The following is a 22,373-nucleotide window of genomic DNA, read 5'->3' on the forward strand; positions in this document are numbered from 1 at the left end:
AAAAAATTCTCACTCAGACACCCCCCATTTTTATTTTTTCCATCTGACATGCCCCCTGCGAGAATAACCCCCTCCCCTCTCTCTCCTGTCTCCTATCTCTCCCTTACGTCTTGTCCCTCACCCCTTGTTTTCTTTTTTGGTTTTAATTGCTTCTAGCACCCCGTCTGACAAGCGATGATGACCCGATTGATTTTTTTTTTTTTAAGCCCAAACCGACTTTTGGGGTATATTTTCGTAATATTTTCTCATTTCTTCTCTTTTTATGTTTTTTGTTTTGTTTTTTTTAATATTTTAATAAAAAACTCTTTTTTGATCGTACAATCCTTTTTTAATGGCGAAATTTAATTTGTTGATATGTTTTTTATTATTTCAAGGGGTCTTTATTACTGGCAACTTTGATAGATGTATATATATAAATATATATTAATCCATTTGTGATTTTTAAAAAGCCTAATTCCTAAAGCCCAATTTTATTGTAAAATTTTAAATTCCCATATTAAACCCTGATTTGATAAAGTTTTTTAAAAACTTTAATTAAAACCTGAGTTGAATTCTTAAAGTTGGAACTCAATTAAGCTAAATTTGACTAAACAGGATGACTTAAATAACTGCGTCCAGTTGATCACTTCCAGCTTTCAAAACACGTAGGACAAAAACCCAAAACCCTAACTCAAACATGTCCGTTCCTCTGGCCATGGACATGGAGATCGATCTTCTGAAACCCGAAACGGATGAAAACCAAATCAAGGACGAAGACCTCTTCAAAGCGGCTAGCTCTGGCGATGCGTCGACATTCAGACCTCTCTCCCAGGCGCAGCTCACGAAAGCTCTCTCATTGAGGAATGAAGACGGTCGGTCCCTTCTTCACGTCGCCTGCTCTTCTGCTCGCTCTGAGGTTTATCTTTCTCTCTCTTCTCCTAGTTTGAGCTCCTTCTCCGTGGAAACCCGGAAGAAAATGACAAAACAAAACCCCTCTTAACGAAAGAAAATGGCTACATCGGTCTCGAGTGGATGATCCAAAATAAATGAAAATTCTCATTGGACTTATTTATTGGGTTTTGGGTACTTGTATTTGTCAATTTTGAGAATCGTTGGAATCGGATCAGGTAGTGGATATCCTATCAGCTGCTGATCCATCAATAAGTGGAGTCAACAGCCTCGACGAAGAAGGTTGGGCACCACTTCATTCGGCGGCTAGCATTGGGAATGCAGAAATTGTGGAGACTTTGCTAAGTAGAGGTGCGGACCCTCATGGACTTCTGCCCAAATTTATTAACAAAAGCTTTTTTCTTTGTTGTTTTAAACTTTGCCTGTCTAGTGACTTGAATTGTGTTCCTTTGTCTAAGATGATATTAGGAACTTGTTAGCGCAGATGCAGTGGTGATGTAACATTATTTTGTTTGGCTGATACTTCACTTCTATCTCCATCATCAAACGGAGCTATATGCTATCACACATACATAGTTGTGCATTATATTTCTTTTTAATGAGTTTGATTCATTTTAGCGAGCTTGCTAACAGAAATATTGCCACTTGTGCCATTAACTTTTGTGTCAATGCGCTCAAGTACTGCTGCTATCCAGCTGGGACATTCTGAAAGAAATAATATGGATCATCCTGTTGATGATTTTTTTTTTTTGGGTTGAGGGGTAGTTGGGGTTCTAGTTGGAGGTTACCCATTGAATGGATTAGCTCAATCAATCACCAACTGATGAAAGCAAAATGATCCACTTTCTATCATTTCCAAATCCAGTCCCCTCTAGTTATCTAGTGGTTGTACTGTTCTGTTTGTATTGTAGGAGAATGCAACATTTCTCATCTCAAATACATTAATTTTATGCCTATTCATAAAATAATATTTTTAAGCAGGAGCGGAAGTTAATTTGAAAAATAATGGTGGTCGCACTGCTCTTCACTATGCTGCCAGCAAGGGGCGGTTTAAAATTGCTGAAAGTTTGATTTCACATGGTGCAAAGATTAATTCAAAGGACAAGGTTTGTAGCTTCATACCTGAGTATTTTATTATACCTGGATAATTTGTATTTCAATTATTTTCCTTCATGTGCATGCTAGTTACTGAAGCAAATTTTATTGTCCTCACAGATATCATCATTGATTATTTCAATTACATTGCATTCAGGTTGGGTGCACCCCATTGCATCGGGCAGCTAGCACAGGGAATGCAAAATTGTGTGAACTTCTAATTGAGGAAGGAGCAGAGGTTGATGCTGTTGATAAAGCAGGTCAAACGCCTCTAATGAATGCAGTGATTTGCCTGAATGAAGAGGTAAATCATTTTACAGGATTTCTTAAGAGATGAATCTTTAAATTATACATTGGATATTCATCCAATAAAATTTATATACATTTCTTAAGACCATTTTAAGGTGCAACTTATTCTTTTACTTGTGGTTGGTATGGTGCTTCCCCAGTTCTAGTTGTGCTGCTATTGCCTGAATTTGTGGTGGTTTCCTGTTTGGGGTTTATGATATTGATGTAAATCAACTGAAAGAAGATTTGGAAAATAATTCAATTTGGTAAATGCACATTGACTTTTACATGAGTGAAGAGGTTGTCACTGATGAAATAGACACCTCTGCTTCAAATTTTATGCAGTTATTTTTTCTTGATTGCCAAAAAAATAAAAAAGATTCATGATCTCCTTTAGATAATATTTTTCAAGAATTCTTTGTTCTTAAATCAGAGGTTTTCAATCCATTTCAAGTGGTGTGTTCTTCTTTGGTTCAGAGGAGTATATTCTTGATCAAAGACATAGAATGTCTATGTTAGCAGCTTTATTTTAACTACCACACTGAAGGTTTAAGGTGAGAATGGGTTCATTATGCACCTGTTCTGTTCACTAGTAGGGTCGGGAAGTAGTACTTTTGCCTTTCCTAACTTGCAAGCTAGCTGATCTTTAGCTGCTCTTCAAGCTTGTATTGCTCTTGGTCCAAAATTGCTGATTATAGGGGGATAATTTGTGCACAGTCAATATTCTGTTACAAAATAAAGCCATATGAATGAAAAGTTTCAGATTATAACAATGAAGTAAGGAGGTATATTGTAACTGTGAGAATAAAAAATTTCTAGCACTCTTAATTATAAAAATTCTATGGTCTACTGGCACTCATAAATTTATAAAATTAATAGAATTTTTTTTATATTTTGAGGGGAAGGGTTTGAATCTTGAATGGTACTGTCATTATGAAAGACTTTTCAAATGTGAAAAATGAAGTATTGATCATACAGTTCATGAATCAGCCAAAAGACTTGCGAAGGTACTGTAGCTTTTTTTTTTTTTAATTTTTATTCAAGACGACCGCCTAGGGGGGGGGGGGAGGAGCTGTGTTCGAGGTCTTTTGAAAGCCCTAGTGAGGAAAAGACCTTGCAAAGTCTATAAAAGAAGTGAGCCTAAGTAATATGCTTGTTTGCCAGCCCTAGCCTTTCTTAGAGTGGTTTCCCATGAGCCAATATATATATATTTTTTCCCAAAATTTCTGTTGGCAGGCGGCTTTCCTTCTGATACGGCATGGAGCAGATGTGAATATTGAAGACAAGGAAGGATACACTGTCCTTGGACGAGCTTCAGATAGTTTTAGACCAAAACTGATTGATGCTGCCAAGGCTATGCTTGAAGAATAAGGTCTAGAAAATGGTTTTGCGCAAGCTCAAGGTAAATTCTGAATGCAATCCCCTCCCTAACCCCCCACCCCTCCTCCCAAAATATTATATTATGCTGATGAAATCCATTGATTTATTTTGAAAAGTATAGATTTTGTAAACATCTCTATATATGTATATCCCTGTAAAATCTATTGAAACAATCAGAACTGAGTAGGGTTTTTATCTGAATATAATTGACCTTTTCCAAACTTAAGTTTTAAATTCTTGTGCTGTTGTACATCTCTGGAAAAATCAGGCAGAAAATTCTACTCATTTAAAGTTTATACAGCAACAGAGTTAGTTGATTTTTGTAATTTTTGTGGACCCTAACCTCATGTTTCACTTAGCCATTGATATGAGTGTGGTCCCTTTTCAGTCCCTCTCCTATTGATTAAATTAGTAGGAAAGGCATTTTAAATTGCTTCAATTCCACATGTTAGTTGTTCTGCCTTTTCATTTATCATAACTGGTTTTTTAAGGGTGGATCTATTTTTTGTACATGTTTCGACAGCATTATCTTTGTTCTGCTGTGGTTTCTCCTGCCTATCCTGTGATTCTCATCTGGTCCTTAACTTACATCAATCTCATCTGGAGTTAATTTTCCATTCTTTTTTTACATCAATAAAAAAATAACACTCTCACTACTCTAAATGCTGCTCAGGGCACACTCACCTCTGAACCCCTTAAATTCTAATTTTGTACTATATTTTGAGAATCATTTTTTTAGTTTGAAATTAAACATCTATTTCTATAAAAAATAACACTCACTACTCTAAATGCAGCTCAGGGCACACTCACCTCTGAACCGCTTAAATTCTAATTTTGTACTATATTTTGAGAATCATTTTTTTAGTTTGAAATTAAACATATATTTCTATAAAAATTACTACATGAGCTGCGTGATTAGTAATTTGAGAAATTCTTTTGTTCCTTTCCTGCAAGAGCAGAGCGACATATTGCTGTGAGACGGAGAACTCTCAATTTCCCAATCTTGAACATCTCATTGATTTTACAAAGGCCTAGGATTTGTATTTGTTATCCATTGAATTAGTTCCGCCCAGATAATTGGTTTTGTATATTGAATGATCGATTTATTGATCAGTCAACCGGTTTGATTGGATAAGTTATAGATTTCTGACCCTGTAGAATTGTTTGCTTTCTGTGTAGGATGATCACAAGCACCATGAACTAGTCGCCTAATTCTCAGAAAAAAGCTGCTCCGAAATGCCTATTTTGTTCATCTTGTGCAAGTTGAATGGGATGCCTTTGAAACATTTGGAAACTTCTTTCTTGAGTTGTTTAGAGTTTCTTGAGTGTGTGAAGACTTTGTGTCAGTTTTGTGATTTACAATTGTAATTGAAGTTTTGGAGACGAGCACGGTACATTTTAATTTAATCGTCTTTCTACTCTTCCTCGCAATAGTAGATCTCCATCATTTGCAGCATCTGTGGATGTGGCTTTATAGCTGAACCTGGTAAATTTGAGCATGCATTATCCTCCTAGCATTTGTGATGAAGGGTTTCTGAAATCCATGTCGGGTGTCAAGATGACAACGAAGTTTACAATTCGGAGGTTTGATCATGTCACTTACATTAAATCTAAACATTATTTAAGTTTGATTGTACTTTGCAGCTCTAGTTGATGATCCTTGAGAACATTGGAGCTGATGCGTAAAATTTTTGGGTACGAATTTGCAAAGGATGAAGGCTTGTTATTTGATGGTTCAGTCTTGCCAGAAAATTCTGTAAACTGGTTTCATTTATGAATTGGGAGGGTTTTTCCTGGGTTTTTGAAGTAATCTATTTGGACTAAGGATTTTGATGGAAGAAAGTGAAGAAAAAGAAAATAAGAAGGATGTTTATTTTTTATTTTATTTTATCTCAATACCAAATATTATTAAAAAGAAAAAATTTATCCTAACATAATTAAAAATTAAGAAAGATCAACTGTTAATGATATGTAAATTAAAATTTATTAATTAATTTGGTATATTAATATATATATATATATATATTAATGAAGATTGAGAAATGCTCATTCTTTGTCAGTTTCTCATTTTGGATTAATAATTTTTTTTGTATTAATATTTACTTAAACCACACATTTTATTTTGTCATCTTTATTAGGGTTATTTTATTTCTAGAAGTAGAAAATTTGTCTGACCAAATATGATCTTAATTTTTTTTCTGTCTTATCATCTGAAAAATTTAGTTCTTGTAGCAAAGACAGTACAAAAATTTAATCCTCAAAATGAAAACCTTATAAAAGTTTAATCTTGCTTATTTAATAACTAGGATAATTGAATTTTGATTAGGTCTCCATTGATGTTTCCAAGATTATAAAAATTATAAATTTTAATTCCTTTAATAGGAGTAAAAAGTATTATTCCTCGGAACAAAAGTGGGGTAAAAGTTTAGGACTTGTCAAAGAGTGGAAAATAATTTTTATTTTTTATTTTTAAAAATTATAAAATGTTAATTTATATTTTAATTTTAAGCGACCTTATTTCAATTGTAGCGTATCTTTTTTGTGCATTAGTGACAGTTGTAGAATCTATTATTGGATCTACAATGTCTTTAATAGTCGAATTTTTTGTTTTTTGTTTTCCAAAGGGATCATTCTCCTCCCCTTCTTTCTTGCATTGTGCTTTGCTTTATTTGACCATACGTACTAATCAATGATAGTTGTAGAATCTGCTATTGGGTTTGTAATTGCTCTGATAATTGAATTTTTTGTTCTTTTTCAATGGGATCATTCTCCTCCCCTTCTTTTTTGCACTAAGCTTTGTTTTATTTGACTATACGCACTGATCTTGTCTGAGAGACACGTCCCAGGCCATGCTGTTATAACTATTAGCAGTTTTACCACCCTAACTATATAGTAGAGTAAGTTGTAACCAAATATATTCTCTTCTGTTAACTTGTAACCATTTTACATTCTTTGATTCCTTATGAAATGTATATATATAGACACAACTTTTCTTAAATAAAATGTAGAGTACACACAAAAGGTTTTCATTGTTGTCAACATGGTATCAGAGCAGCCATGACTAGATTGTCTTCAGATCCATGGAGTTATCCTCTTCCTCCCTTCCCTCAGTGCCTTCCATTGCTTCTTTACTCTCTCACATTGTTACTACCAAACTCACCACAGAAAACTATCTCCTCTAGAAAGTTTAAATCACAACTTACCTAAGGGGTTAGGACCTCTTCTCCTATGTTGATGACTCGTTTCCTTCTCCACTTGAAATTCTCCATGCAATTGCAGAGCAGCCACCCAAACTTGACCTTGATTTTTTAGCCTGGAGGCGTACTGTTTAGCTGGTCCTCAGTGTTCTCTTCTCCTATCTCTTTGAAATAATTATCGTCCATGTGCCCTCTTCTTCCACATCCCATGATCTATGGTGTTTCCTCTCCTCCATGTTCTCCTCTCACTCACAAGCAAAATAGTTTCAGAGTAGATTTCAACTCACCAACCTCTCTTATGGTGACCAATCAATCTCGGTCACACACTTGGTCCTCCAGCTATTAGCACGTCAGGATAATTAGCTTCACGTCTCGACTTTTACGATGTTGCTTACCCAAAGTTATGAATCGTCGGTTCTGATACCACTTGTTAGCACTAAAGGGGTCCATGGGTGGGTTTAATACACATGAGTGAGCACCAACTTGACCCAAAAGCTTAAGCCTATTAAGTCTTGGGCCCAACAATGTATATAAGCACCCATCATCCACTCAATTTTTCCAATGTGGGACAAACTCACAAGTGAGCTCTTGTCCATTGCATTCTGCACACCAGTTGTTTGACGAATTGCACCTCAAAAGACTTCTTCAAATGTTTGATTTTCCCTCTTGCAAAATCACATGAGCTTCCTTTTTCTTCAAGTCGGGCCATGTATCATAGGCCCTTGGAATTAATTTGTTAGGACATTTGGGGCCCATCTTCATTTGTATCTCATTTGGGTTATAAATACTATGTTTCTTTTATGGATCACTATACCAGATTCACTTGGTTATTCCCTATTAAACAAAAATCTAATGTCATTCACATATTTTTTTTCTAATTTTTTACCCTTTGTTGAAAGAATGTTTAACACCAAATTAATAACCTTACAAATTGATGGTGATGGTGAATTTAAACCCATCACCTCCATGTGTCAAAAAACTTGGTATTCAACATCGCCTTTCATGTCCTCACACCCATCAACAAAATGGACTTGTTGAGAGAAAGCATCGTCATATTGTTGAAACTAGGCTTGCCCTTTTGGCCCAAGTATCTCTTCCCTTTTATCATTGGGTCGATGCCTTTGAAACTGAAGTTTACTTAATAAATCATCTCCCCTCTCCTACATTAAATCATAAATCTCCTTATTCAATGGTTTATAATCATGAACCCGTTTACAATTTTTTGAAGGTGTTTGGTTGCCTTTGTTGGCCCAACCTTCGCTCATACCTTTCCAAAAAATTTAATTTTTGGTCCAATCCTTGCTTATTCCTTGGCTATAATGCTTCCCACAAGGGATACAGATTTTTAGATCTCTCTAAAAATAGACTTTACATATCCCGTGATGTCACCTTTGATGAAACCTTTTTTCCTCTTGCACAATCTTGACCCATAATTTCTTCACCGTCTATTCCTTTTACTCAAGCCTCCTTACCTATTCTTTCATCTTCAATCCTTGGCCCAACCCCACACTTACCTCCCACAAGCCCAACTCACTCACCATCTCCTTCTTTTCTCGGCCCAAGCCCCAGTCCACTACTACATATGTCTTCCCCTACATCTTCTTCTACCTCCCGATCCCTCCAAACATCAAACCCCTCACCTCCTTCACCCTCCATCCCCCCAAATGATCCTTCAATCCTTGTCTCTCCTCGGTCACCCATAATAACTTGAGCCCAGACCAATTCCTCTCGCCCTAAAGTGTTTTCTGATGGTACTGTGCCCTACCCATCCTGCCAATGCCTCATCATCACTGTTCTTGTTCTCAATGAACCTTCAAGCTACACAGCGACTTCAAAATTTTCAAATTGGTGTGCAGCAATGGCCTAGGAATTTGCTGCTTTGACTCACAACCATACTTCAACTCTTGTTCCACCTTTTCCCTCTTCAAATATTCTTGGATGCCACTAGGTCTATCACACTAAGACCAATGCCGATGGCTCATTTTAGCGACGGAAGGCCCGATTCGTGGCCAAAGGCTTTCATCAGTAGCTTGGACTTGATTGCCATGAGACATTCAGTCTTGTTGTAATGACCCGATTATTTCTCCATTTTTTTTAATTAATAAATAAATTACTCTGACACCCCTGTTAGAGCATCTCAGGCCTCAGATCGGCACTGAGGTATTCCTGTACATAATAAACACACCTATACAGCAGAAACGTAAAATCTTACATCCATATATATATTTACAATATCAGAATTCAGTGTTCTCAACCATAGTTACATCTCACACCTATACCATCTACCCAAAAACACAATCCTTTGAACACACTTACCTTATTGGCAGGACAATCAAGAAAACACTCTATCTGTGAGCCTGATCTGCTCACCTAATTGGTTCACCTGAAAAATATTAAAGTAATGGGATGAGTCGACGCTCAATAAGTGAAAATATGCTATTATTAGTGTGTGACGACAAAGTTGCATAACTATAATAATAACATTTGAAACTGTATAAGCTGGCAAATCAGTAAAGATATATCTTACATTTATCGTAGCTTAAAATATAACTGTATCATCTGAATTTTCTTTTTTTCATACTACTAATATCATACTATACTTATAAAATGCTATAAAACTGTATACATATACATAACTATGTTTTTTCTCTGGAAGTATGTATGTCATGATTTGACCCCTTATGGCAGGGTTGTGCGGCTCGTAGGTGGGACTTAACTCTGGTTGGCCTACTAGGTAAGTCACTATACTCTATCCTTCCTCAGTCCAGCCAAACTGCATCCTCTTCTAGGCACGGAATTGGACTGTTACCTCATCAAATCGACCCCCTCAACCCAGAAACTGGGGAGCTGCATCCACTCTAAGCATGGTTGACGATACCTACACACTATCTGAGATATGTGGTTGCACTCTATTCTGTAAATAGCAACGGTACCGTGCTCTGTAAACTATATCTGTCTGTACTATTGTCTCAGGGATCTGATACTGTATTTTACTGTTTTCATCATGTTTCCAAAATAACCAAAACACTATAACTTTATACTGAATATACTATATTTCTGAATAATATAAATATAGCATTTGGATGCTACAACTGTATATCTGTGTGTATAATCTGTTTGTATAATCTGTCTATATAATCTGTCGATATAAACTAAGTGTTATGGTATTAAGAAACATGACATTTTGTAAATACTGTAATCTACTGAACTGTATAAAATCTGTTTATATCTGTCTGATAATATCAGTGAATATCTGTCTATACCTGTATGTACTGTATAACATGATATGCTAGAAAAAATGTATAAATTCTATATCAGGTAAATATCTACTCAGGCCACGCATACATTAAAAACTAAATATCAAGATATGATTTAATAAGCTCAGTGTAGTCTAAGTGTCTACTCTCAAATAATTATGTGAATATTGCAATCAGTGCATGAGAGTGTAAATGATATGATCTTTGTATGACACAATATATTCAATCACAATGCACAAACAAAGATCACAAGCACATTTTAAATATCTCAACAAATAATTTTTCTCAATGTAAACTAGAAGAGATATTCAAAAAATGGTTTGTAAAATTTATTTGAGATCAAGATGAAAAGATATAGTAACAAAGATCTTCAACACGCTAACAAATATCTCAAAATATTTTTCTCAAGATAAATCACAAGAGATATTTAAAACTCGTTTGTAAAATAGTGTTTATCTTCAGACATACTTCAAATACCTTCAACAAATATTTTTATCAAAATAAACCACACAAGATATTTGAAAACGGTTTGTAAAAATTTATTTCACAAACAAAAAGTAATACGAACTCTTGAGTATTGCAATGATAATACAAAACTCACAAGCTCTACGGAGTTTTCCTATGGAAGACTTATTAATGAAGTCTCCTAGAAAAACTCAAGTTTACTCTCGGATAAAAATATACATCAATCAACTAGAACTAACGAGAGTGTAAGCTTAACTAGAAACTCACAATAGCACTCTTACTTAGCAAGGTTTGCAATGAGGATGAGCAAGAATGAAGAAATGAAACTTGAATGTGAGAAATAGAGCTTTTGAAAATTAGAGAAAATTTGCTAATTATTTTGCTAATTTTTGCAAATGAAGGGGTATATATAGAGTTCCCCAAAAATATAACCGTTCAAGACATGTAGGGTATTATTAGGATTGTTTAAAAACATTTTAACACCATTAGCCCTGTTTAAAAAAATTGACTACGGTAAAAATATTTTGACAACCCTAGAGCATCGGTCGACCGAAGCAAGGTTCGGTTGACTAAGTTGTGCACGTTTGGTTGACCGGGTTAGAAATGAACTAGACGTTCGGTCGACCGATCAACCAGGTTCTAAGGCAATTTTTCTTTACTGCGCGATTCAGTTGACTAGGAGCTTTTGAACTGAGTAGTTCAGTTGACCAGAGCATTGAGTTCTCACATGTGGGAACTCAGTCGACCAAGGCGTTGGCTTACATTTTGGGATCGGTCGACCATATGGTCAAATGGTTGACTCTGAGGGAGTTTGGTCGACCGGGAGGGAATGAATTGACATGGCTCAGTTGATCGGACAGTGGTCAAATTGTTGACCCAATCCCGGTTCGGTCGGACGAGAGATATTGTACTTGAGTAGTACAGTCAACCGAACATGCAACTTAAGAGCATTTCGATTCAATTTAATTGTGCAATCACCCTTTCCTTATGACCATATATATATATGTGTGTGTGTGCGTGCGTGCATGTATAAGTGTCCTAAGGTCATTCTAGGCCATTTTGAGGACACTGAAAAAATTTGACGTCGGTCAACCGAAGGGTGTTCCCTAAGGTCCATCTATAGTCATGAGCTTATTCATCTTACCATGCAGGTAAGACATTAATTATTACAGATCATTTTCCTATCTTACTATTACAGACCCAAAATGATAAATATAAATTACAATGAATAAACATTTTGAGTCTTCGTCTTCTTTAAGCTCATGTGCCATGTGCGGGCACCATATGATACTTCCAATTGGTCATGCACACAAACTCATCAACCATTAAATACTAGAGTATTTGTCATAATCAAAACGGGATATGACCAATAAGGTCAACAATATATATATATATATATATATATATATATATATTTTCCCTGTCAATCAATTGAATTTCACAGAATAGTTTCATACTCACATTTCCTTAGTCATAAACTACTTATCATTTACCTGGATCCCTAAGGAAAAACACCCACTGAAAAATCTAGCCTGCCTACTGTGTATATACCAACCCTGAATTATAAAAAATCCCAATTTATCAATTTAACCTCAAAAATACATTCACATCTAAGCTTATACCTTCAATAATTAAATAAACAACCCAAAACACTCAAAAAACACCCTTACCTCAGTTTTGGGATGGTGCCCCAAAACCCCAAATTGAAATTCTACTCCACCTATATTGTAGAAAATCTTCCCAGGAACCCCGTGGTGGTTCCTAATAGTTGAAATGAGACTTATTGGAGTAGAAATTGTAGAGAGAAGGGAGAGGGGTCGTGGTTTCTGAAGAGAGAAGGAGATAAAGTAATTTGACTTTATTTCAGGTTCTTTATAAGTTTCAGCACAGGCCAGAAAATCTTCGCCGATTTTCTATGCTTTCCAGAAAATCGTCGTCAGTTTTCTATTAACCGGCTCCAAAATTATCGTTTTACATTTCCCATCCCATGGTTAATTCCTAAAACCATTGCCGATTTTCTGGCTCCGTCAGAAAACCGTCGCTGGTTTCCTCCTGCCTTAGCCAAAAATCCATTTTCACATTTCCTTTTATTATTTTATTTTCTGGGTCCCTACACTTCCCCCCATGGTCAAGGTTATGCGGCCTGAAGGCTGGATCTCAACCACGGTTGGTCAACCCGATTAGATCAATATAAGAAATCACTCCCTTTCCGTCTATAGTACAATTGACCTATCGCAGCCTAGTCTGGACCCAGGGGCGGTCAACATCTCTCCGAAGGCCCAGTCGACTATCACACCACACTCTCCACGAGACCTTGTGGTTGCACTAACACCTCACTAGCAATGGTATCGTGCTCTATATCAACAATCATCCATCAAGGTTATCATTTCCACATTTCATCATTTCACATTTTGCATTCACATTGCAATATTCACATTTTCATATTCTCATTTCAATATTCACATTGCAGTATTTTTATTGCAATATTCACATTTCCAGTATTCACATTTCAGTATTCACATTGCAGAATTCTCATTGAAATTTTCTTATTTCCAATATTTATATTTCAGTATTCATATTACAATATTCACATTTCATTTTCACATTCCAGTATTTATATTTCAACATTCACATTCCAATATTCACATTTTCAGTATTCATATCTCATCTCATAATGGTATATATCACATTTCATGTATTTCAACATTTCTCAATAAAACAGTTCTATATTACACTTTTCAACATTTTTCATGTTTCCAATCTCATATTATCCCAGTTCAGTATGTAAAAACATAACTGGTTTCCATTATCTTCATTCTTGCATAAAGCCTTTCAATAAATATATATCATAGACTTATTATTCTCAATACCCAATTTCAAACACGTTTCCAAAATAAATCATATGTCACACAATTTTATTTGATATTCGTATCACACATAATATATACAGTTAAAATCTCATATCACCATTTTCACATATTCATTCAACCTATAAATTTCTAAAATACTGCTATAATTTATTCCCTTTACCTGATTTACTAAGAGGTCCACTAACACCCTAAATCCTATGCCCCCTGACGTTCGCAGCTGAGGAGCCCGAAATTTCACATTTTCCCAAATTAGTCAACTCAACTCTCAAAACAATTCTCATTTAGCACTTCCTAGGTTTTGAATACTCCAAATAGCCCATTAAACCCCTAAAATACTTCACTTACCCTGATTTTGGGATGCTGCCCCGGAACTCCAAACTGAAAATCTGCTCCAGCTAAGTTGTAAAGTGTAACAGCCTGAATCCGCCAAGTGGGGCTCAGAGGTCACGTGTTACATTCATCTGTCACTGATACCATACTCCACAATCATGCAACGGAATTAAAACATACAACCTCAAATTTAAATACCAGAGTCTACCTATATACATATATGTACCTCATTAACAACTGCCAGTAATTATTTATTACATACCAATATTGAAAAACATAAACTATACATAAGCTATTTATACAAACTTTCCAAAATTACCCAAAACACTACACTGCAGGAGCCCTAAGCTCGATCTCCCGATGGACCTGAAAACATGATTATCCACTAGGGTGAGACACATCTCAGTAAGGAAGAACAAATGATAGTAGTGTCACGCCCCGAACCCCGAAATGGGACCCAAGGGTGAAAATATAATTTAACCTGTCCCTGTATCCGATAAAAAACATCCGAAGATACAGTACAATGGATGAGGGTTCGACCTCGTGGGATTCCCAAGCACCCTAAACACATCAAAACACAATCACATACGCAGCGGAAAAGGTTATTCTATATTACATATACAGTACCATACCAGAGTCTATACAAGATCAGAAACAGACTCTATCAAGACGTACAAACGGGTGCCCAAATACATCTCAAAATGGCAACCCACCAACAATATAGTCCTAGCACTTACCCAAGCGCTAACCGCAGTACACCGACCACTATGCTCCCTACACCAGGACGCTAATTTCGATTACTCGAAGAACCTGTAAAAAATGTACGTGAGACACCTCTCAGTAAGGAAGAACACAGGTTATATCGGTGTGTGGCATTTGAGTGTTATCATGATGCAACATACACGCAGTTAAATGCATTTCAGAACTAGTTTACACAATGCATACATGCACACATACACATATACATGATCAGCAATCCTGGTGTCGTCACACCCTTCGGCCCGAAGCCAGCCTGCAACATACGGCGTTGGCTCGTAGCCAACCCGCGAACACGGCGCCATCGACACATGGCTAGCCCCTGACTCCCATGGCATTGTACCGGCGCTAACTGGTGGATCCACACCCTTCGGCCTAATCTGTCGGAATAGGCTCACTCCCTCGGATATAGAGTCGGACACTCTTGCCTACGTGGCAGGCAATAAACACACGCTCTCGGATATAGAGTCGGACACTCTCAGTACCTAGATCAATTCAGAACCCCGTTCCTATTAGCATTTCAACATATCACACACACATGCATGCTCATATAACCAAACAAACCACACCAATTTGGTAATCTAAATCATGGTTTTCCAAACAAATACAATTTAAAAAAGTCAAGGCATGGTCATCCCAATATCACAGTATAAATCAACACACACTCGGTTTTCAACAAAACCAGGGACGCAGCTCGTCGCCCCCTTTTTCCCAAAACTGTAATAATGAAAAACCCATAGTTTTCCTTGTTAGATCCCCCCAAATGAGTAGCCAAAACACACATAGGACCTTGAACCACAATTTCACCGAGTCCGATTTTAAAAATAACCGATATAAACACTGTTCCCCTTACCTTTTCCCCGAATAGCAAATCCCGAACTCCAAGGCTCCTAAACAGCGAACCGAGTTCCAAAACCTACAAATCACAGTACATAATATACTCACAAGATAGTTACCTACAAAACTACCGGATTAGAATTGAAAATCGAGCCTTACCTCGATTTTACGCTGAAACCTGTAAATCTCCGAAACGAGATTTCGATTTGGAGAATTTGTAGAGAATTCTTCCACGATCCTCGTGGTAACTTTAGATTCCCGATTCCAGTAACGATAGGCGAAGAAATCTAGAGAGAGAGAGTAGGGAGAGTTCTAGAGAGAGAGAGAGATATATTTGAAGTTTTTTAATGAAGAAGTAAAGGAAAATGATATTTATAGCCCTTTGACCCGGGCAACTTCATCGACGAAATGGCACACTCATCGACGAATCTTTCATTGCCTTCGTTAACAAATCGGTGGCCTCGTCGACGAGTCTAGGATCTCCGATTTTTTTGAGACTCCTCGGCTTCTCCTCATCGACGAGTCTCTAAATTTCGTCGACGAGAAGAACAAAGACTTCGTCGACGAACTTCGGCTTCGTCGACAAAACCTGTTCAAATACCAATTTTACCCCTCTCTTATTATTTAAACCCACTTATCACGGTTCGGGTTCTTACAATCTCCCCTCCTTACAGAAATTTTGTCCTCGAAATTTGCCATCTCTCATTCACAAACTTATACATACAATCAAACACATATATACCACTTTAGAGAAAAACTGGCGACCACTACAGAATAGCCCCATCATACACATACACATACATACCCTTACTTATGGCGGAGGAATACCATGGTTACATATACAACTGTCTCAGGAGTTCACAATACACACGCACTCCCGACGACTAACCACCTATCCCAACCCACAGTAGGATCATGTATAAGTGCTCAAAACAACTATAGATACTTCCGGTGTATTTCCGTTTCCAGTTCCCAAGAAGCTTCCTCAACCTCGTGGTTTCGCCACAATACATTTACTAACGGTATCTCTTCGGTACAAAGCTTCTGAACTTTACGGTCCAGAACCTGAATAAGTATCTCCTCATACGCTAAAATATCCCCAATTTCCAACTCATCATAACTAATAACATGTGAAGGATCCAACACGTACCTCCTCAACATGGATATGTGAAACACATCATGGACCCTCGAAAGTGCTAGAGGTAATGCAATCCTGTAAGCTACTAGACCCACTCGCTCAAGTACCTCGAATGGTCCGATATACCTCGGGCTCAACTTGCCCTTCCTCCCAAATCTTATCACTCCTTTCATCAGAGCAATACGCAGAAATACCTTACCTCCCACTTCGAACTCTAACTCATGGCGGCGAACATTTGTGTAACTCTTCTGCCGACTCTGAGCTAATCTAATCCTCTCCCAGATCAAATCCACCTTCTCAGACGCCTGCTGCACGAGTTCAGGTCCTAACACCTGATGTTCACCAATCTCATCCCAACATAAAGGAGATCGACACCTCCGACCAAACAAAACCTCGAACGGTGCCATCTCGATACTAGACTGGAAGCTGTTATTATAAGCGAACTCTACAAGTGACATAAACTGTATCCAGCTACCACCGAAGTCTAACACACAAGCTCGCAACATACCTTCCAATATCTGTATCGTCCTCTCCGACTGTCCATCCGTCTAGGGGTGGAACGCTGTACTGAAAGTAAGCTTCATCCCCAATGTGTAACAACCTGCTCCTTTTTCACATATTTTTTTTTTATAAATAAATTATCATCACATTATACATCCCAGCTCAGCAGGTCACAATCCACCTGGGCCCGTGGGCACCAGGGATATAACAAAACATACAGCAGAAGCCTACGCAGCAGAAAGTATAAAATCATATACATCTCATCATATTGTGCATAACACATACCAGAGTCACTACAATTACTATCTCACAGTATATACATCTCAAAAATGAAATCTAGGGACAATCTCCCACAAAACCTAACTGTCCCTACCAAAAACTTACCCTTCCAAAGAGGGCAAACAACTGATCTAGATCAGCGGGGCTTTTCCCGCTCTCCTATCAGGTGCTCCTGAAAAATGTATAAGATTTAGGGGTGAGACACCTCTCAGTAAGGGAAATAAACTAATACCAGTGTGTGGCAACATGAGTATTATGTGTTCTACATATACCATACATAACATATTCAATACTGTTTATCAAATCTGGGAAAACATACATGTCTCATCTCATACACTAATAATAATATAAAACAATCCTGGTAGGTTAGCTGGCTGTTGTCATGTATTACCCCCACATGACTGGGTTGTGTGGCCCGAAGGCGGGACCTGACAATGGTTGGCCGACCACTGCCAAGTCAAACAGTAATCTGTAGGTCCGATGGGTCTACCCAGACTGGTCCGTACACCAGGGGCGATAACAGCACACTTCTTGAAAATAACCACATCGACCATCCAATCTCACACCACTCCGTACAGCGGCGTTAACACAGATATCATGATCACGAGGACCATGGACACATAGCAACGGTACCGTGCAAGTGCTAGCCTAGACCAAGCCAACCAGGTTCTGATATCATATACATATACTAAAACCGTGATACATAAATATCTCATATCATTTATTTTCACATCAATCATATCATTTCACATATATACGTGTATCATGAAAATCATCGGCCCGTACGCCGGTATTACACATTTTAACATAGCACGGCCCGTACGCCGGCAAATCACATAGCACAGCCCGTACGCTGGCAAACCACATAGCACGGCCCGTACGCCGGCAAATCACATAGCACAGCCCGTACGCTGGCAAATCACATAGCACGGCCCATACGCCGGCAAATCTCATCCACATAGCACGGCCCATACGCTGGCAAATCACATATACATATAAAAATATCTCGGCCCGTACGCCGGTTTTCCATCATAGAAATCCATATTGTCCCCATTCCCAAAAAAAAACAGTATTTCACAACATTTTTATACTCATGCCACACTAAACAAATTTTTCTACGTATTCAACATATAATCATTTAAACAGTATTTTCCAAATATAAATCATATATATAAATATATTTATTTTTCCTGAAACCAGATGCTATATATATATACATACATTTTCTCAAAACAAAACTAGCTTAGTTTATCCCCTTACCTGATTCCTGAAAAGCCCCTAAGAAAATCTTCCCCGTACCCACAAGGTTCTCAACTCAATACCCTGAAAATGAAAACTCACAGAATTAAAGTTTAGTATTTTCGTACGTACAATATTTTCTATAACTACCACTAAATCAAATTCGACTTAAAAAGTCTTACCTTAACTTAGGGATGATTCCCAACGTTCCCAATCAACACCCTGGAACTGAAAATTTCCAGTATTAAAGTTCAGTATTTTTACGCGTATATTACTTTCTTCAATTGTCGAAAATCCAAATATTGAATATAAAACCTTACCTTGGATTTGGGATGAAATTCAACTTTGTTTTCCTGACGATCCGTTCCGGCAGACTTGTAGAGAACTTCGCCAGGAGCGTCGTGGTGGTTTCGGTTTGTCGATCCGGCGTAAAACTAACCTGGAATCGAAGAGAGAGAGAGTCGTAGGAGAGAGAGAGAGAGAGAGAGAGAGAGAGAGAGAGAGAGAGAATGAACTCACATCCACCAAAAATCCAATTAAATTTGGATTTTACCTTCAAAGCTTCTTAAAGAAGCTTGTGTTAATTTAATAATATATATATATAATAAACCTTAAGTAAAGTAAAGTAAAGTAAAGCTTCTTTAAGAAGCTTTCACACCTTTTATATATATATATATATACACACACACACACACACACACACACATATATATATATATATATATATATATACATGCTTTAATATTTATATATATATATATATATATATTTGTTCCTTATCATACTGTTCATTTTACTTATTAATTTAATTAATTAATTTTATTTTATTATTATTTTATTATTATTATTATTATATATATATATATTTTTTCCGGTTACTACATTATTGTCTCTTGCAAGCTCATCCAGAATTAAGAAGTAAACCTCGGATCTCGATCCGAAACTATGGACATCGGTACTTCGTGCATTCTCACAATCTCATGCAAATACAAATCTGCTAGCCTACTCAAAGGATAGCCAACTTTCATCAATATGAAATGAGCAGATTTCGTCAACCTATCCACGATCACCCAAATAGCATTCTGCCCGTGAAGTACTGGCGGCAATCCGATCACAAAATCCATGGAAATATGCTCCCATTTCCACACCAAAATAGGCAAAGGCTGCAACGGCCCTGCCGGCCTCTGATGTTCAGCTTTCACCTGCTGACACGTCAGACACTGCTCCACGAACTGAGCAATCTGCCTCTTCATACCAGACCACCATAAGGTCTCGCGTAAGTCCCGATACATCTTTGTACTACTAGGATGTACCGTATACATAGAACGATGCGCCTCCTCTAGAATCGTCCTTCTGATCTCATCATCATTTGGAACACAAAATTTGGTCCCAAACCTTAACACACCTCCCTCAGAGATGTTAAACTCTGTAGCCAGTCCCTATTGTACCTTTCCTATAACCTTTGCCAACTCTGCATCACTAGTTTGTGCGACTTTTACACGCTCAAATAAGGTTGGTTGGACCACCAAACCAGCAAGATAAGCCTGATGATCACCAACCACCAACTCTATACCTGGACTTTCCAAATCCCGTCTGATGTGACATTGAGTTACAACTGCAGATACAACCGTAGGCCCTGACTTCTAACTCAACGCATCAGCTACCACATTAGCCTTCCCTGAGTGATAACTGATCGTACAATCGTAGTCCTTAATCAACTCTAGCCACCACCTCTGCCTCATGTTCAACTCCTTCTGTGTGAAGAAATACCTGAGGCTCTTATGGTCTATGAAGATCTCACACTGCACCCCGTATAGATAATGTCGCCAGATCTTTAATGCATATACTACAACAGCCAATTCCAAATTGTGCGTAAGGTAGTTCTTCTCATATTCCTTCAGTTGCCGAGAGACATAAGCTACTACCTTACCCTACTGCATAAGCACACATCCCAAGCCTTTCAGAGACGCGTCGCTATAAATCACAAACCCAACATCCCCCGAAGGAATGATCAACACTAGAGCAGTGACCAGCCAGTGCTTCAACTCCTGAAAGCACTGCTCGCAATCACTGGTCCACTCAAACTATACTCCCTTTTTGGTCAATCGTGTTAGAGGTGCAAACAGTTTAGAGAAGCCCTCTACGAACCAACGATAGTAACCTGCCAGTCACAGAAAACTCCGAACCTCCTGCACATTCTTTGGCCTTACCCAATCAACCACAACTTCAATCTTACTAGGATCAATTGATATACCATCTCTAGTAACCACATGGTCTAAGAACGCAATCTGATTCAACCAGAATTCACACTTATTCAATTTAACATACAACTTGTTCTCCCGCAGAATCTGTAACACTAACCTCAAATGGTCTACGTGCTCTTTCGTACTCCTCGAGTATACCAGAATGTCGTCAATGAATACCACTACAAATAGATCCAGGTACTCATGGAAAACCATGTTCATTAGATCCGTGAACACCGCCAGAGCATTCATCAACCCAAATGGCATGACTAAGAACTTATAATGGCCATATCTGGTTTGGAAAGCAGTCTTCGCTACATCCTCCACTCTAACCCTCACCTGATGATATCCTGACCACAAATCGATCTTCAAAAAGACCCGCGTGCCTTACAACTGGTCAAAGAGGTCATCTATACGCGGTAAAGGATAGCGATTTTTCATAGTTACCTTGTTAATTTCACGGTAATCAATGCACATCCGCATCGACCCGTCCTTCTTCTTCATAAACAGTACTGGAGCTCCCTAGGGAGAAACACTAGATCGAATGAATCCCCTGTTCAATAATTCCTGTAACTGCTCTTTCAATTATCGAAGTTCTATTGGAGCCATCCGGTACAGAGCTTTAAAGATCGGCGCCTTACTGGGCAGCAACTCTATTGCAAACTCCACCTCACGATCTGGAGGTAAACCGGGCAAATCATCTGGAAACACATTCGGGAACTCGCTGACTACCCAAATATCCTCGAGTCTCAACTCATCCTGCAGCGGTTCTTGCACACAAGCTAGGTACCCCTGACATGCGTCCAAGAGTAACCTCCTCGCTTGTAGTGCCGACATAATTTGTGGCGCTGGACGCATATACGATCCCACGAATTCGTACTCTTGCTCCCTAGGAGGTCTGAAAACTACTACCTTCCAACGAAAGTCAATCACAACATAACTATAGAACAACCAATCCATCCCCAAAATGATATCGAACCCCGACATGTCATATACCACAAGATTTGCCGGTAGCAGCTTCCCCTAAATTACCACTGGGCAGTCATCCAACATCTTCCTACAGAAGGATACACTCCCATCTGGCGTAGTAACAGATAACACATCATTCATGTCTTGAGTCTCAACCCCACACCATCCTACAAAATTCACAGACACAAAGGAATGGGTTGCACCCGAATCAAACAAAACAGAAGCTTTATTCAAAAGCAATAATAAGGTACCTGTCACCACGTTACTTGCATGCTCAGCGTCCGCTGGAGTAAGAGAGTATACTTTGGGTGGAGCTGTATTCGTCTGAACGGTTCCCCAATGTATCTGATTGCTCCCTCGATCCCCACTAAATGCAGGCACATCTCACTTCGGTGCACGACAATCACGAGACATGTGGCCTGACCAGCACTCACCCTCGTGCCACCTGTGGCATCTGGTACAACGACCACTAGTCTAGCTTATCTGAGAATCTTGGCGCTCGGCATTTTGACGATAACCCGAGCCCTTGCTCCTCTTCTTCCATGATCCCTAACGAGATCCTGTCTAAGAAACATATGGTACTGTCCTCTTCCTCGATTCCCAATCCACCTCGTCCTCTCGGATACCAGTCTCAATCACCA

The 22,373-nt window shown here is 38.1% G+C and overlaps 1 protein-coding gene across 1 annotated transcript; it reads left to right on the top strand.

Moving 5' to 3' along the window:
* The first annotated feature begins 562 nt into the window (after nt 1-562).
* Nucleotides 563-5,082, top strand: LOC131143720 (uncharacterized). Its single transcript, XM_058091988.1, has 6 exons — nt 563-895; nt 1,107-1,239; nt 1,870-1,994; nt 2,141-2,287; nt 3,508-3,673; nt 4,831-5,082. Exons 1-5 carry the CDS (start codon nt 677-679, stop codon nt 3,640-3,642), a joined length of 759 nt encoding a protein of 252 aa, XP_057947971.1. The 5' UTR covers nt 563-676; the 3' UTR covers nt 3,643-3,673; nt 4,831-5,082.
* Nucleotides 5,083-22,373: the final 17,291 nt, after the last annotated feature.

This window comes from Malania oleifera, chromosome 12 (assembly GCF_029873635.1).
Source record: "Malania oleifera isolate guangnan ecotype guangnan chromosome 12, ASM2987363v1, whole genome shotgun sequence".
NCBI classification, from domain to species: Eukaryota; Viridiplantae; Streptophyta; class Magnoliopsida; order Santalales; family Ximeniaceae; genus Malania; species Malania oleifera.

What these genes read in the sequence shown, in the direction of transcription:
- LOC131143720 (XM_058091988.1), top strand. Translation starts at nt 677, where the DNA reads ATGTCCGTTCCTCTGGCCATGGACATGGAGATCGATCTTCTGAAACCC. An exon ending in GCTCTTCTGCTCGCTCTGAG is followed by an intron (nt 896 to 1,106) that starts GTTTATCTTTCT and finishes GAATCGGATCAG; the next exon opens with GTAGTGGATATCCTATCAGC. An exon ending in GGAGACTTTGCTAAGTAGAG is followed by an intron (nt 1,240 to 1,869) that starts GTGCGGACCCTC and finishes ATTTTTAAGCAG; the next exon opens with GAGCGGAAGTTAATTTGAAA.